The sequence below is a fragment of the Oncorhynchus nerka genome, linkage group LG8 (assembly GCF_034236695.1).
Source record: "Oncorhynchus nerka isolate Pitt River linkage group LG8, Oner_Uvic_2.0, whole genome shotgun sequence".
Classification (NCBI taxonomy): Eukaryota; Metazoa; Chordata; class Actinopteri; order Salmoniformes; family Salmonidae; genus Oncorhynchus; species Oncorhynchus nerka.
The window spans coordinates 33,596,761-33,612,647 of NC_088403.1; the positions used below are offsets into that span (position 1 = coordinate 33,596,761).

The 15,887-nt window shown below is 41.6% G+C and overlaps 1 protein-coding gene across 1 annotated transcript; it reads right to left on the bottom strand.

Annotated features, from left to right (window-relative positions):
* Positions 1-512: 512 nt before the first annotated feature.
* Positions 513-14,613, bottom strand: LOC115133158 (synaptophysin-like protein 1). The gene is made up of 5 exons (XM_029666098.2): positions 13,904-14,613; positions 12,010-12,128; positions 10,165-10,369; positions 2,212-2,403; positions 513-1,993 (listed from the first exon to the last, which is right to left on the bottom strand). Exons 1-5 carry the CDS (start codon positions 13,973-13,975, stop codon positions 1,853-1,855), a joined length of 729 nt encoding a protein of 242 aa, XP_029521958.1. The 5' UTR covers positions 13,976-14,613; the 3' UTR covers positions 513-1,852.
* Between the last annotated feature and the right edge of the window lie 1,274 nt (positions 14,614-15,887).

Genomic DNA, 15,887 nt, shown 5'->3' on the forward strand with positions numbered 1-15,887 from the left:
GATTTAGATGCACTACTGTTCCACTGGAGGTCATAAGGTGAATGCACCAATTTGTAAGTCGCTCTGGATAAGAGCGTCTGCTAAATGACTTAAATGTAAAATGTAAATGTACTATAACATTGCATAATTTCATCCTCCCCTTCCAGGAAGTAATTGTAACTCTCAAAGACAGTCTGGTAGGTCTAAACAATGATCACACAGATTAAAATGACCTAGTCATGTCAGATGAGTACTTTAAGGAAGGGAGGAATGATGCATTAAGGATGCCAGTGATCAGCTCAGACACACTGGAGCAGCTTTACCAGATAGTGTCCTGTTTGTTCTCCAGACAAACAGTAAACAGTGAGGTCACAGGACAAATCATGAAACAAAAGCTGCATTATGTCTTCAGGAGTCTTTGAGTCAGAAATCTCCCGCAACCTCCCCAGTATGGCTTGTCAATTAAGGAAATATTACCAGAGAGAGAAAGGGACACATCTACTTTTATATGATAAAAGGAAACAAGACTGTAGGAAATTCATTGGTTTTTATTCAAAAAGAAAGAAGACATTATTTGCATATTGTGGAAAGGACAGCTCTGTCTCTCTCCACAACAGGGCAGATACATACAAGTCCTCCATAAAGCTAAAGTTGGTCTGATGACTACAAGAGGAAGACAGTGGCATAACCAGTATACCAGACATTACAAACACACATACACTCAACATTGGCCTTCCATACACAAGCACTTCAAGTTACACTTTTAGTATATCAAAGGTAATAACAGAAAATTGATCAGAAACGCAAAGGTAATGACAAGAAATAATCATTGAAAACATTGTTTAAGCAATCATCAAAAAAACTGGAGATTTCAAAACTTAAAGCCAGCACAGCACAGACAGTGCACAATTTCTTAGTGGCTGTGGTTCAACAAACAGCATAATACAAAGTAGAAAAAACATGAAGGACTAAAGAACATATTTAAACATCGGTCTTCTCAACAGAAGATGACATTGAAAGATACAAGATCAAGATTGGAAAGTTCTACTTAAGTTTCAAATGAAACAAATGTAAAAATGGTTTAAAAAATGTTACATTTAAGAAAGCACAAGGCCAGCGGTACATTCAGGGACACATGCATCCTTGTGTAAACGGTGTAAAATGGCTAGCTAGTTAGCGGTGCGCGCTAGTAGCGTTTCAATTGTTGACGTCACTCGCTCTGAGACATTGGAGTAGTTGTTTACCTTGCTCTGCAAGGGCCTCAGCTTTTGTGGAGCGATAGGTAATGATGCTTCGTGGGAGGCAGTTGTTGATGTGTTCAGAGGGTCCCTGGTTCGAGCCCAGGTTGGGACAAGGAGAGGGACGGAAGCAAGACTGCTAAAAAGAGGCAAGTTCTAGGCCGTGAGGTGAAAGGACGCATTGTTTAAGAATCTGAACTATCCCAGATTAGGGTTTGGCAGAAATGCCCAGCACAAAGATAGTTGCAGGTCAAAGTGCACAAATGCTGTCAATGAGTCTGTACCACAGCTTAGGAGAACGTACCAGGGCTTCGTGGGGTTTACTGGTAAGAGAAGGCACCGGTTTAGAGGTTAGAGAAGGTACGAGGAGAGAAAGCATTGGCATGCTAAGGCACATAAAGGCATGGGCCAATACTGGGAAAGGTATTGAAGGCACAGATATATTCGACAAAGCATAGATATTGATAATTAAGGCACAGTATAGATATGGCCCATTTCCACCCAGACAATCAGCAGGCAAGATGAAGCTGCCTATTACCATAAAGCTTATAGTGTATCTATCCAATCCTCTCCGATCTACAGGAGTACTTAGGGTGTGTCAGGGTTATTTTGTGCATTGGACGTGCAGTAGAGTATTAGATAGCAGCAGGGACTTGTTGACCACGCCCGGCCCCAGCCCCCTGCTGGGCAGTGTACTTCTGAGAATGCCAGCGGGTCTCCTTGTACACAAACCAGGCGTTGCCCGCCCACACGATCATATTCAGGTACCCAAACACCTAGAGGAGAGAGGCAGTGAGACCATATGGTCAAACATAAGTGAGCATGGCAAACACAGTATTTCTGTTGGATGTGTAGAAAAACTAAAGGAAAACGTTACATTTGATCTCTTTTTTATCTATGTAATTATCATGTAATTGAAGTGAATGTGAACTTGATACATTCCCATTAACAAGCATCATCTATAAGAAGATAAAAGAACGGTTGAGTTACTCACCACAGAGACATTGAGGGTGCGCATGTTGGCAAAGTCAGTGACCTCGCAGGCCACATCGCTCTCCTTGCAGAGTGCCAGTGTGGAGGTGATGCCCGCTGTCCCGGTGGCATCCTTCACGTTCTGCAGCCCCTTGGCCCATGCTGAGGAACACACTAGCCACAGGAAGGCAATCGCTGCCGTCAGACCAAAATCCTGGGGGAAGAGAGGGAAGAGGGAACCGAAGTCATCATCACTTACTTTGACCTCGTTGGAACCACTTTGTTTAAGCAAGGTTTAAAATGGATAAGGAAGTGCATACAATTGTAGCCTGGTCTATGTGTGATGTCTTGGTTGGCGTGACAATGACCAGAGGAGTAATCAAAATACAGAAAAAAACAGTTGTAGGACCATGCCAAATCAATTGTTCACATCCTACTGGAAGATATGCATGAATAACTCAAGACATTGGCTTAAAACACGTAGGCCTATTTTTTTATTGCGTTTTTTTGGACAGAGACGATGTACAACAAAAACATACATCTCAGAACACTGAGAAATTATGTGTTGCACAAGATTTATGATGTGAACTACTCCCTTCACAGAACAGCTCAAACTATCTCGAGACAGAATAGAAAGAGGAGTGGGAGGCCCCGGTGCAAAACTGAGCAACAGGACAAGTACATTAGAGTGTCTAGTTTGAGAAACAGACACCTCACAAGTCTTCAACTGGCAGCTTCATTAAATGGTACCTGCACAACACCAGTCTCAGACTGGCCAATAAAAATAAAAGATTAAGATGGGCAAAACACAGACACTGGGATAGAGGAACTCTGTCTAGAAGGCCAGCATCCAGGGTTCGCCTCTTCACTGTTGACATTGAGACTGGTGTTTCAGTCACATCTCGCACCCTACAATACACTTGTCTGTTCAATGCATGTACATACTGTATCTTGCCCACTCCATAGCAAGCTGTTCTATCTGTTGGTGAATTAATTTAATGTTGAGCTAAATATATACAGTGGGGCAAAAAAGTATTTAGTCAGCCACCAATTGTGCAAGTTCTCCCACTTAAAAAGATGAGAGAGGCCTGTAATTGTCATCACAGGTACACTTCAACTATGACAGACATAATGAGAAAAAGAAATCCAGAAAATCACATTGTAGGACTTTTAATGAAATTATTTGCAAATTATGGTGGAAAATAAGTATTTGGTCACCTACAAACAAGCAAGATTTCTGGCTCTCACAGACCTGTAACTTATTCTTTAAGAGGCTCCTCTGTCCTCCACTCGTTACCTGTATTAATGGCACCTGTTTGAACTTGTTATCAGTATAAAAGACACCTGTCCACAACCTCGAACAGTCACACTCCAAACTCCACTATAGCCAAGACCAAAGAGCTGTCAAAGGACACCAGAAACAAAATTGTAGACCTGCACCAGGCTGGGAAGACTGAATCTGCAATAGGTAAGCAGCTTGGTTTGAAGAAATCAACTGTGGGAGCAATTATTAGGAAATGGAAGACATACAAGACCACTGATAATCTCCCTCGATCTGGGGCCCCACGCAAGATCTCACCCTGTGGGATGAAAATGATCACAAGAATCCCAGAACCCCACGGGGGGACCTAGTGAATGACCTACAGAGAGCTGGGACCAAAGTAACAAAGCCTACCATCAGTAACACACTACGCCGCCAGGGACTCAAATCCTGCAGTGCCAGACGTGTCCCCCTGCTTAAGCCAGTACATGTCCAGGCCTGTCTGAAGTTTGCTAGAGAGCATTTGGATGATCCAGAAGAAGATTGGGAAAATGTCATATGGTCAGATGAAACCAAAATATAACATTTTGGTAAAAACTAAACTCGTCGTGTTTGGAGGACAAAGATTGCTGAGTTGCATCCAAAGAACACCATACCTACTGTTAAAAGCATGGGGGTGGAAACATCATGCTTTGGGGCTGTTTTTCTGCAAAGGGACCAGGACGACTGATCCGTGTAAAGGAAAGAATGAATGGGGCCATGTATCGTGAGATTTTGAGTGAAAACCTCCTTCCATCAGCAAGGGCATTGAAGATGAAACGTGGCGGGGTCTTTCAGCATGACAATGATCCCAAATACACTGCCCGGGCAACAAAGGAGTGGCTTCGTAAGAAGCATTTCAAGGTCCTTGAGTGGCCTAGCCAGTCTCCAGATCTCAACTCCATAGAAAACCTTTGGAGGGAGTTGAAAGTCCGTGTTGCCCAGCAACAGTCCCAAAACATCACTGCTCTAGAGGAGATCTGCATGGAGGAATGAACCAAAATACCAGCAACAGTGTGTGAAAACCTTGTGAAGACTTACAGAAAACGTTTGATTGCCAACAAAGGGTATATAACAAAGTATTGAGATAAACTTTTGTTATTGACCAAATACTTATTTTCCACCATAATTTGCAAATAAATTCATTAAAAATCCTACAATGTGATTTTCTGGATTTTCTTTCTCATTTTGTCTGTCATAGTTGAAGTGTACCTATGATGAAAATTACAGGCCTCTCTCATCTTTTTAAGTGGGAGAACTTGCACAATTGGTGGCTGACTAAATAATTTTTTGCCCCACTGTATATAGCATTCTGTTGGTGGCAAGAATTTTATATAATCATTTAAATTGAAAAACTCTAAGTGTTGAATCAAGTGTAGTTTTTTGTACCAGTTCATTAATGATGTGCCATGGAATTGGTACATCGAAAATTTCTTCCATTTATTTTCCAACCTGAATGGCGCAGCTGTCAACATTTTTGTCCTCAAATTAAACTGGAATATTTTCTATTTATGCCAGTTCCTTTCAGCCAATTTGTATCTTTAATATATGGCAGGCAAACAAGTTCCCTACCTTCTTCCTTTTCCACTTGTCTCCTCCATTTTTGAGGTAATGCTGCAATTGTATAACGTCTCTCGTCAGAATGAGGATCAGACCAAAGCGCAGCGTGGGAAGTGTTCATGATTTTTATTGATCAAAAAACAAACTAACAAAGTGAAAAAACAAACAGTTATGTAAGGCAAATCAACTATACAGAAAACAACTACCCACAAAACACAGGTTGGAAAAGCTGCCTAAGTATGATTCCCAATCAGAGACAACGATAGACAGCTGCCAGCTGCCTCTCACACCCTGGCCTAGCCAAAATAGAGAATAAAAGCCTCTCTATGGCCAGGGCATGACCAAAAGATGCGGACTGCGGCCGCAAAACCTGACTCTAAAGAGGATGGTCCGGGTGGGCATCTCTTCATGGCGGCGGCTCCGGTGCGGGACGTAGACCCCCTCCACCCGCAGATCCCTTCGCTTTGGTGGTGGTCCTGGTGCATGGGCCTTCACTGGAGGAACCGGGCAGCAGATCATCGCCGACGGAACCAGACCACCGATCATCGCTGCAGGCTCCGGACCGGGGACCATTGCTTCAGGCTCCGGACCGGGGACTGTCGCTGGAGGCTCCCGACCGCGGATCAATGCTGGAGGCTCCGTGCCATGGATCCTCACTGCAGGCTCCGGGCCATGGATCATCCCTGGAGGCTCCGTGTCATGGATCATCACTGGAGACTTCGTGCTATGGATCATCACTGGAGGCTTCGTGCCATGGATCATCACTGGAGGCTTCGTGCCATGGATCATCACTGGAGGCTTCGTGCCATGGATCGTCACTGGAGGCTTCGTGCCATGGATCATCACTGGAGGCTTCGAACATGGAGCCGGAACAGGTCTCACCGGACTGAGGAGACGTACTGGCAACCTAGTGAGTGGAGCTGCCACAACACGTCCTGGCTGGATACCCACTCCAGCTCGGTGAGTGTGGAGAGCTGGCACAAGATGCACTGGGCTATGACGGCGCACTGGAGGCATAGTGCGTAGACCAGCACAGGACACACTGGACCGTGGAGGCACACTGGAGGTCTGGAACGCAGAGCTTGCATAACTCGTCCTGGCTGGATACCCCCCTTAGCCCGGCAAGTGTGGGGAGCTGGAACAGGCCGCACTGGGCTTTGCTGGCGAACCGGGGACACCGTGTGTAGAGCTGGTGCAGGATAACCTGGGCCGAAGAGACGCACCGGAGGCCAGGAACGCTGAGCCGCCACAATCCGTCCTGGCTGAATGCCCACTCTAGCACGGCCACTGCGGGGAACTTGCATAGAGCGCACCGGGCTGTGGATGCGCACTGAAAGCATGGTGCGCAGAACCGGATAGCATCGTGCTTGACCGGTCACTCGCTCCCCACGGTAAGCACGAGGAGTTGGCTCAGGTCTGAACCCTGACTCTGCCACTCTCCCCGTGTGCCCCCCTCCAAAAAACATTTTTGGGGCTGCCTCTCATGCTTGCCTCGTTGCCGTGACTCCTGGTATCGCCGCCGCTCCTCCCTTGCTGTTTCCTCCTGTTTCCATGGCAGGGTCTTGTCCCCTGCCATAACCTCCTCCCATGTCCATGAGGTCCTCCACTCACTCTTCTCCCGGGCCAAGGATCCCTGCTCCTCCTGGCCAAGCTGCTTGGTCCTTTGGTGGTGGGTAGTTCTGTTACGTCTCTCGTCAGAATGAGGATCGGACCAAAGCGCAGCGTGGGAAGTGTTCATGATTTTTATTGATCAAAAAACACTCGAACAAAATAACAAAGTGAAAAAACGAACAGTTCTGTAAGGCTAATAAACTATACAGAAAATAACTACCCGCAAAACACAGGTGGGAAAAAGGCTGCCTAAGTATGATTCCCAATCAGAGACAACGATAGATGGCTGCCTCTGATTGAGAACCACACTCGGCCAAAAACAAAGAAATAGAAAACATAGAAATAAAGAAACTAGAATGCCCACACTCACTCCCTAGACAAAATAGAGAATAAAAGCCTCTCTATGGCCAGGGCGTGACAGCAATCAGTTGGTTGTACATTTTGATTGAACAGATATTTCCATATATTTTCAGCAACTGCATATACCGCCTCCGTTTCTATTCATAATATCACTAACAAATATAATTAAAAATATTTTAAAAATCCATTAAAAATGTTTTTTTATTAATCAGTATATTTGAGTTTAACCATAACATTTGTTGTAATATTTGTTCTATCTTTTCTGGAGGATAAAACTGAAATTGTAACCAGCTTTGTTTGGCGTGTTTAAGAAAGGGCGATAGTTAACAAAATTAGTCGGAAATGAGAAGTTGTAATCTGTATGAAGGCAAAAAGGCCATTTTTGAACAAAGGATGAGCCTTTCTTTAATAATCTACCGGAGAACCAATTTGGGTTTAAGTATAATTTATGTATGAGGTGAGCTTTTAGTGAGAGGTTTAAAGCTTTAATATTTAATAATTTTAGCCCCTCAAACTCATATTCATTGTATAAATATGCATGTTTAATTTTCTCTGGCTTAGCATTCCAAATAAAATGAAATATTTTTTGCTCATACGATTTTAAAAACGGAGTCATCTGGAGTAGGCAATGCCATTAGTAATTAAGTAAACTTTGATAGGACCAAAGAGTTAATCAATGTGATTTTTCCATAAATAGACAACTATTTACCTCTCCATAGTTGCAGAATCTTATCTATTTTTGCTAACTTTCTATTGAAATTATTTGTGGTAAATTCATTTATATTTTTTGAGATTTGAATACCAAGCATATCTACTTCACCATCCACCCATTTTATTGGTAAACTACGAGGTAGTGTAAACACTGTATTTTTTAACGATCCAATAAATACATATGGTACACTTGTCATAATTAGGTTTTAATCCAGAGAAGCTAGAAAAGTGATGAAGATCTTCAATGAGACTGTGCAGGGATCCAGATTGCGGACTTAAGAAAAAAACTTGAGTCATCGACATAGATTGACACTTTTGTTTTCATCCCCAGGATTTCTAACCCATTGATGTTCTTGTTGGATCTAATTTTAATAGCTAGCATTTCAATGGCCAATAATAAATAGATATGGAGACAACGGACAGCCTTGCTTTACTCCTCTTAAAAGCTCAATACTTTCTGAGAAGTATCCATTATTTACTATTTTACATCTGGGGTTGCTGTACATAACTTTAACCAAATGTATAAGAGATTCGTCAAAATTAAAGTAATGAAGGCATTTATATAGAAATTCTAGTCTTACTTTATCAAACGCCTTTTCAAAATCTGCTATGAAGACCAGGCCTGGTATCTTCGATGTTTCATAATGTTCAATTGTTTCAAGTAATTGTCGTATATTATCTCCAATATACTGTCAATGTAAAAAACCTGTCTGATCAGGATGAACAATATCTGGTAAAACCTTTTTTATTCTATGTGATACGTATGTCACCAGGAGTTTCACATCACAACATTGAAGTGTTAGAGGCCTCCAGTTTAAATGGACTGGATCTTTATACTTACCATGTGGGTCCTGTTTTAGAAGTTATGAAATCAGACCTTCCTGTTGAGTACCTGAAAGTCTACCATTAGTATTAGAGTAATTAAAACATGCTAATAATGGATATTTGAGTACATCAAAAATGTATGATATACTTCTACTGGTATACTGTCAAGCCCTGGTGTTTTTCCAAACTGAAAATATTTTATTTCCTCAAAATGTCCTCTTCTGTAAGTTGGCCTTCACACAGGTCTTTCTGTAAATGTGTTAATTTGACATTATTAGTATTATTAGTATTATTAGGAAAGAAATCCTTACAGTTAACATCATTCAGTGGAAATGGAGGATACAAAGGAAACATATGCATAAAATATTTAGCTTCTTCTTTCAAAATATAATTTGGTGAATCATGGATAACTCCATCATTTGTAACGAGTTTCTGTAAATTATTTTTGGTAGAATTCCTATGTTGAAGTGTCAAGAAAAATGTTGTGCATTTTTCACCATTTCCCATCCAATTCGATTTATTTTTGTAATATAATACACTTAATCGTTCTTGAATAAGTACCTCCATTTCTTTTTGTTTTTCCTCTAACCTATTTTGTGCCTCTATAGTAGTGTCGCATACAATAAGGGGATCTATGTTACCACAACATATACCTATGTTGTGCAAAAAAAAGTAAATTATGAATTATTTTGTTTTAGTTAAGAACAAATTGTCTTTCAATAGGTTTTGATTACATTTCCAATATCCCCGTCTACGTGGAATTCTGTAAGAGTTAAATGGAGGCCAATTAGACAGTGTTTCCGATTGCATTCGGTCTCCTATTAATATTTTTTTTAAACTTTTGATGTCAGCAAGAATGAGACTAGGAAGAAATCAATAATGTATTTTGCTGGTCGGAACAGTGCAACTGAACAAAAAATAATAACGGTTCTGTTCATTCCAACCCCTGCTTAGAACGTAAACTCTCATCAAAGAGAACTACACCCCTGAACCATATGTCCACCTGAACCTAGCAAGAAGCCAAAGGTCAGTTTGTGCACAAGTCAGATCCCGCACCCTCCCTCTGGCTATAGAGACAGGCAGACTTAACAGATTGCCTGGAGAAAAGAGAATTTTCCTAATGTGTGATCTTGGGAAAATCGAAAACAAAATCCATTTAGTGTTTTATTGCCCTCTGTATAATGATCTCAGATGTTCTTTGATGATCTGAGATGTTATTTTTTGTAAACATTTTGATGATTACCCTGAAGTATTCTGGTTACGGGACAAGCAGAGGCTTGACTTTTGTTTCAGACAGGGTGTGTTTGAGATTTCTCAGTTTGTTCAGAGGAGAAGGAGAAATGTACTGTTTGTGTAGTGTGGCTAGATGGTAGCTGTACTTATTATTGTATGTGTATAATTTGTCAAATGTTATTTTGTTTTGAGTACAAGTAAAATGGTACTATGTTTAGTAGTGTCTTGTAAGCCCATGTGGGCTGGGCACCAGTAGGTGTATTACACTTAAATAAATCATTTAAATCAAAATCAAATCACATCAATCATATTAATGTCAAGTCACATATGGGGATTTCAATCTAGGTTTTGTCCTTTTACTTTCCCAGTACTCACAAACATAGGGCCGAAGTCAGAGTCGATGTACATGTGCATGTAGCCCAGGTAGACGAGCAACGCCACTATAGAGTACAGGAAGCAGATGATGGCCACGCCCACAAAGAACTGGGCCGAGGAGGCGGAGTCTCCCATCAGGTGGGTGACGGGCACGGAGTGGTTACACAGAGTGGTGTTGGCCTCCAGTAGAGCAACCAGGTTTAACCTGGGGACACAACACAGCTTTATACTTCAGTGTACATCTATATGTGATATAACAAGAGTTATCCAGGGTATTTCAGTAAGAGATCAGTGTCACACTGTAAATATACTGAACAAAAATATAAACGCAACATGCAAAAATTTCAAAGATTTGACTGAGTTACAGTTCATAAGGAAATCAGTCAATTGAAATAAATAAATTAGGCCCTAATCTATGGATTTCACATGACTGAGAATACAGATATGCATCAGTGGGTCACAGATACCTTTTAAAAAAGTATGGGCGTTGATCAGAAAACCAGTCAGTATCTGGTGTGACCACCATTTGCCTCATGCAGCGCGACACATCTCTTTCGCAGGCTGTTGATTGTTGTCCCACTCCTCTTCAATGGCAGTGGGAAGTTGCTGGATATGGCGGAAACTGGAACACGCTGTCGTACACGTCAATCCAGAGCATCCCAAACATGCTCAATGGGTGACATGTCTGGTGAGTATGCAGGCCATGGAAGAACTGGGACATTTTCAACTTCTGTACAGATGCTTGTGACATGGGGCTGTGCATTATACTGCTGAAATATGAGGTGATGGCGACGGATGAATGGCATGACAATGGGCCTCAGGATCTTGTCACGGATCTCTGTGCATTAAAAATGCCATCGATAAGTGCAATTGTGTTCGTTGTCCGTAGCTTATGCCTGACCATACAATAACTCCACCGCCACCATGGGGCACCCTGTTCACAATGTTGACATCAGCAAACCGCTCGCCCATACAATGCCATACATGTGGTCTGCAGTTGTGAGGCTGGTTGGACGTACTGTCAAATTCTATAACATGACGTTGGAGGCGGCTTATGATAGAGAAATTAACATTAAATTATCTGGCAATAGCACTGGTGGACAGTCTGCAGTCAGTATGCCAATTGCACGCTCCCTCAAAACATCAGACATCTGTGGCATTGTGTTGTGTGACAAAACTGCACATTTTAGAGTGGTCTTTTATTGTCCCCAGCACAAGGTACACCTGTGTAATTACCATGCTGTTTAATCAGCTTCGTGATATGCAACACCTGTCAGGTGTGGATTATCTTGGAAAAGGAGAAATGTTCACTAACAGGGATGCAAACAAATTTGTGCACAAACTTTGAGGGAAATAAGCTTTTTGTGTGTATACAACATTTCTGGGATCTTTTATTTCAGCCCATGAAACATGGGACCAACACTTGACGTGTTGCATATATATTTTTGTTCAGTGTACTTATTCCCAGGGGATATATAATGACAATAACAAGAGGATAGAATGGAGACTTTATATTGTCAAAATTTCAGCTGCAAATCTTTCTGATTGACAATTAAAAAGTATCCTTTGTGTCATCTAGTTTAACCTGATACATCTTCACTGTACAGGTCACTTCCTGTTTGTGTCATACTACACCTGGAATAAACCCCAGTCCTTACACTGCACAAGAAAACACTCATTCAGTTTAATGGAGGAAATAATCAGTTGAGGTCATGGGGTCAAGTTGTTTCCTCCACCGTGAACATCCTCCGACAGATGAAAACGTTTTTTTTGCAGGGTCTAATAGTTGTATGGGGTATCAACCACAGTAACACACACAGAGAGAGAGGACTGACTGACACCCACCTGAAGGGATAGCTAAAAGTAACATTCAGCGTCTCGTTCCTTCCTTCACCGCAGAAGAGGGACACGATATTCGTGCCAGAATACCCCCCACAGCTCCCAAACGCAAAGATGGCTGTCAGCTGTTTAAAACAGAGAAAGAAAGAGTGATTGAGAGAAATAAAGATATCAGGTCAACTGTTTTAGCTGAGCATGGAGAATGGAGAAACATTGCTTACACTGGGGACATACTGTAAGATACTGTAGTAGACCAGCTCAGGGGGGTGTTTTGATAAACGGAATGAAAGAATTGAATAGCACGCGTGCAGCATCACACCCGACAAACAGTAAGCTTGCCAAGAACAAGAAGGATCTAACGGTCTATATAAAGATCTGTTTTGATCCTCTTTTCGTTCTCTCTGCTGCAAGCTATGTTGTTCTCTGTTGATACTCTCTCTCTCTCTCTCTCTAGATGTAGGCTAGAGGTAGTTAGAGTGTAATAATACACTGCACCTTCAGAATGAATCAGTTTCGGGTACAAGTTGCCCCTAAGCCCAGAGCTAGGATCAGCTTTACCCTTTCTAATAGGGACTAATAGGACAAAGAAACACACAACTGACCTGAGATCAGTGTCTAGGGTGAACTTAATCTTACTTTGTGACTGTGCCTCCATTTCGGTTCCGGAGAGGCCCTTCTTTCTCGCCCTTCTGCAGATGTTTTCATTTCACAGTGTGACAACTTCCTGTTGACTGACTACCTCATTGTAGCAATTTGTGCCATCTCACAGCAATTAATATCTAGTGAGCACTGCAAATGCACAGACAGAGACAATAGCCTGTTGTGTAGAAGTCTATGGTCAGATGACTGGGGTGTTGCTGCCTGTCTGGCCTGCAGCCTGTATCTTGGAGGATTTGCACAGTGAGAGAGAGAGAGAGAGAGAAGAGCTGAATGTTTAACCTAATTTACTCCTGCATAGCTACACAGGATTTATTTGACTGAGTTATGCAGACAAGTCGGTTAAACTTGATTAATGCATTTTCTCCAAAAGCATGGATTCTGAGGACAACATGGTTTCGAAAGTGGAAGGAATGAAACCCTGGCCTGAAAACTGGATCACATCTCTTCAGTTCTGATGAACTCTCTAAGCCTTGGGGAGAGGTTTACTAAGCTAACATATGGAATTGTTTTAAGATGGTCATACCATGGATAATTTAGCTATTTGATTTAGAATTTTAGGACCCCTGTAGGTATAAAATAAATATAAAAAAATGATTTGATAAAATATTCAATTTGACCATTAGGACTATAGCCCATAGAAACGCATTGAATAACACATTCCAGGCAAAAACACAGTAAAGAAATCTTAAGGAATAAGGTTTTGAAGTATCTGTCCTATATCTAGGAGATACCGCCTAAGAAAGCTTATGAAATATGAGGTTTTTGGATACATATTTAACCCCAAAACGACCTCCAAACTTCCATTCATTTTTTAAACTGGTACGGGGTTTGTAGGTTCAGACACTACATGTGAGAATACCGGTTTTTGGGTTGTCTAATGTTAATGGTCTTACAAACACAGATGTAGCTCGGCCACCTCCCACCGCAGACTTAACTAAAATGGAGAGTTGAATGAATGTCATACTGTAGGCTATCATTATTTTGTCATTGCAGAATCAGGAGAAAAGAGACAAAATAAAACAAAACTGTGACACATTAGTTAATAAATAACTGATGAAAGCTTGTGTGGTTTGCTCCAACATGCAAGATGATTGAAGTGCAAAAAAGCGTGATATACAGAATTGTCTATTTTATTTTCTCAGGCCACAGCCCCGAACTAGAGTGAAAACTCCCTCCGCTATTAGAACTGTTGAGCTGCAGATTTTCTCCAGTAGGATTCTGGACAGTGTCGCCTACTTACCCATTCTACAAATTTGATGAATCCCAGCGGTTCCTTGAGAGGCGCCAAGTTCAGTCGAAATCCTGTCATCATCTCCCCCAACTCCCCACCTATCTAAATATTATCTGAATGAAAATTAAGTATATGTTGCCAGAAAGTAGCAAAACACGTTTCAATAAGTTTGACAGAATGACGTGGTACTGCGCGCAATGGCTTTGTGCGCTCCGTGTTGGTGATGCCTCTCCCTTCTACGCAAATACCGGAGGCTACAGTAGAAAAAAAAATGTGAAAAACGGTCAAAGTTTGCCTTTACAGAGTAATTTTTACTCTCTCGGTAGATAGTTGCAATTTGAATCAATTAGGATTAGGTCTACTTAACAAATCCTAAAATGATTAAACAACTGATAGACTAACGATGGAAAGTAACGGTTCTCTCAACTGCGCGTCTCGAATTTCTTATCCCAAAGGACACTGTGTAAACCTGCAGATGACTGTAAAAATGATGTCTGTCTTTCCCACTAAGCTGCTGAACCTTCGGTCTCTGTTTGGGAAAATCTTTCGGTCTCTTGTTGCAAGTTTCTGCTACTCTTGGAAAGGGAAGGGGGATACCTAGTCAGTTGTACAACTGAATGCATTCAACTGAAAAGAAAATCACCAAACTGATAATTCTTTAAATTCCTTCACATAATATGGGGTATCGGGCAGGTCAAAAGAAGCAGGTAGAGTCATCTATATGTCCATAGCGGTGAATTCTGACCTCAACTGTACCAGTAACGGTCAGTACTGTTCAATATCAGGGAGGAAGTTTTTTTCCCATGAGTATAGCCTTAGCCTCATAGGGTGGCGCACAATTTTTCCCAGTGTGGTCCGGGTTAGGGGAGGGTTTTGCCAGTCGGGGTAGGCCGTCATTGTAAATCAGAATTTGTTCTTAACTGACTTGTCTAGTTAAATAAATTTAAAAATTAAAATGATAATACAGCATATTGGATGACTCATTCATATTCCATTCACCCAGTTCAATGTAACAGCGATGGGTTTAGGCTACTACATGATACTCACATTTTCCCTTTACCCATCATGAGGTTGCTACAACCTAGCCTATGAATGAAAGTTTACAACTGTAGGTGCACACAGGTCAAGAGACACATTTGAGGTGACAGACAAGTGACACATGGACAGACAGTGACATTCAATACTGCATCAAGCTGATATAGGGTGTTATCATTAGTCCAACAGTTGCAGAGGAGAGTTTCTATTGGACAAATTCAGGTATGTTTATCCCCATTTGTTCTGTTAAATAAACTTTTTCAACAGAATCGGCAGAATGAATACACCCGACCACACGTAAACACAGTTCACTTTCATAGCAGTCATGTTGTATTCCTTCTCACGTCTAAGTGCTCTCCTCCTCTCACCTCTTCCCTTGTGAACTTCAATGCACAACACATCAACTGTATGTGACCAGGCGAAAAAACCTTTCCAAACCACTACACACAGCCTACATCATTGTCATCATATTAGCTAAAGTAATGTCATAATCAGCATAGCTAATATAACTAATGTGTTAGTAAACATGCTACAATCATGCAGTAACGTTAATGTACCATCAGTAAGCAGTTATACCGGCGGGCCCGGTGGCAATAAATGAGTAATACCGAAAGCTTAACTTGACTTGAAAGAGTTCCAGTGCTGTGTTGGAATGTCATATCCAGCTAGCAAACAGTAAACTAAATTAGCTAGCTGCATTTGCTAATTTGTAGGTGTTAATTTGTTAATTTGGCAGCTGGATCCCGGCACCTTTACACTGCACAGTACACAGTCTCAATAACTGTACTCTTAAAGGCAACTGCCTCAGGAAGCCCCTCAAAGGGAGAGACACAGAACCATTGGCAAACATATATAAAGAACTTGGTAGTGGACATTCCATGAGTCCTTAATGAAAGAAAATAAACATCTTTAATCAGTCCGAAAAAACACCTTACTCTTAATCGAGTTTACTGCATCG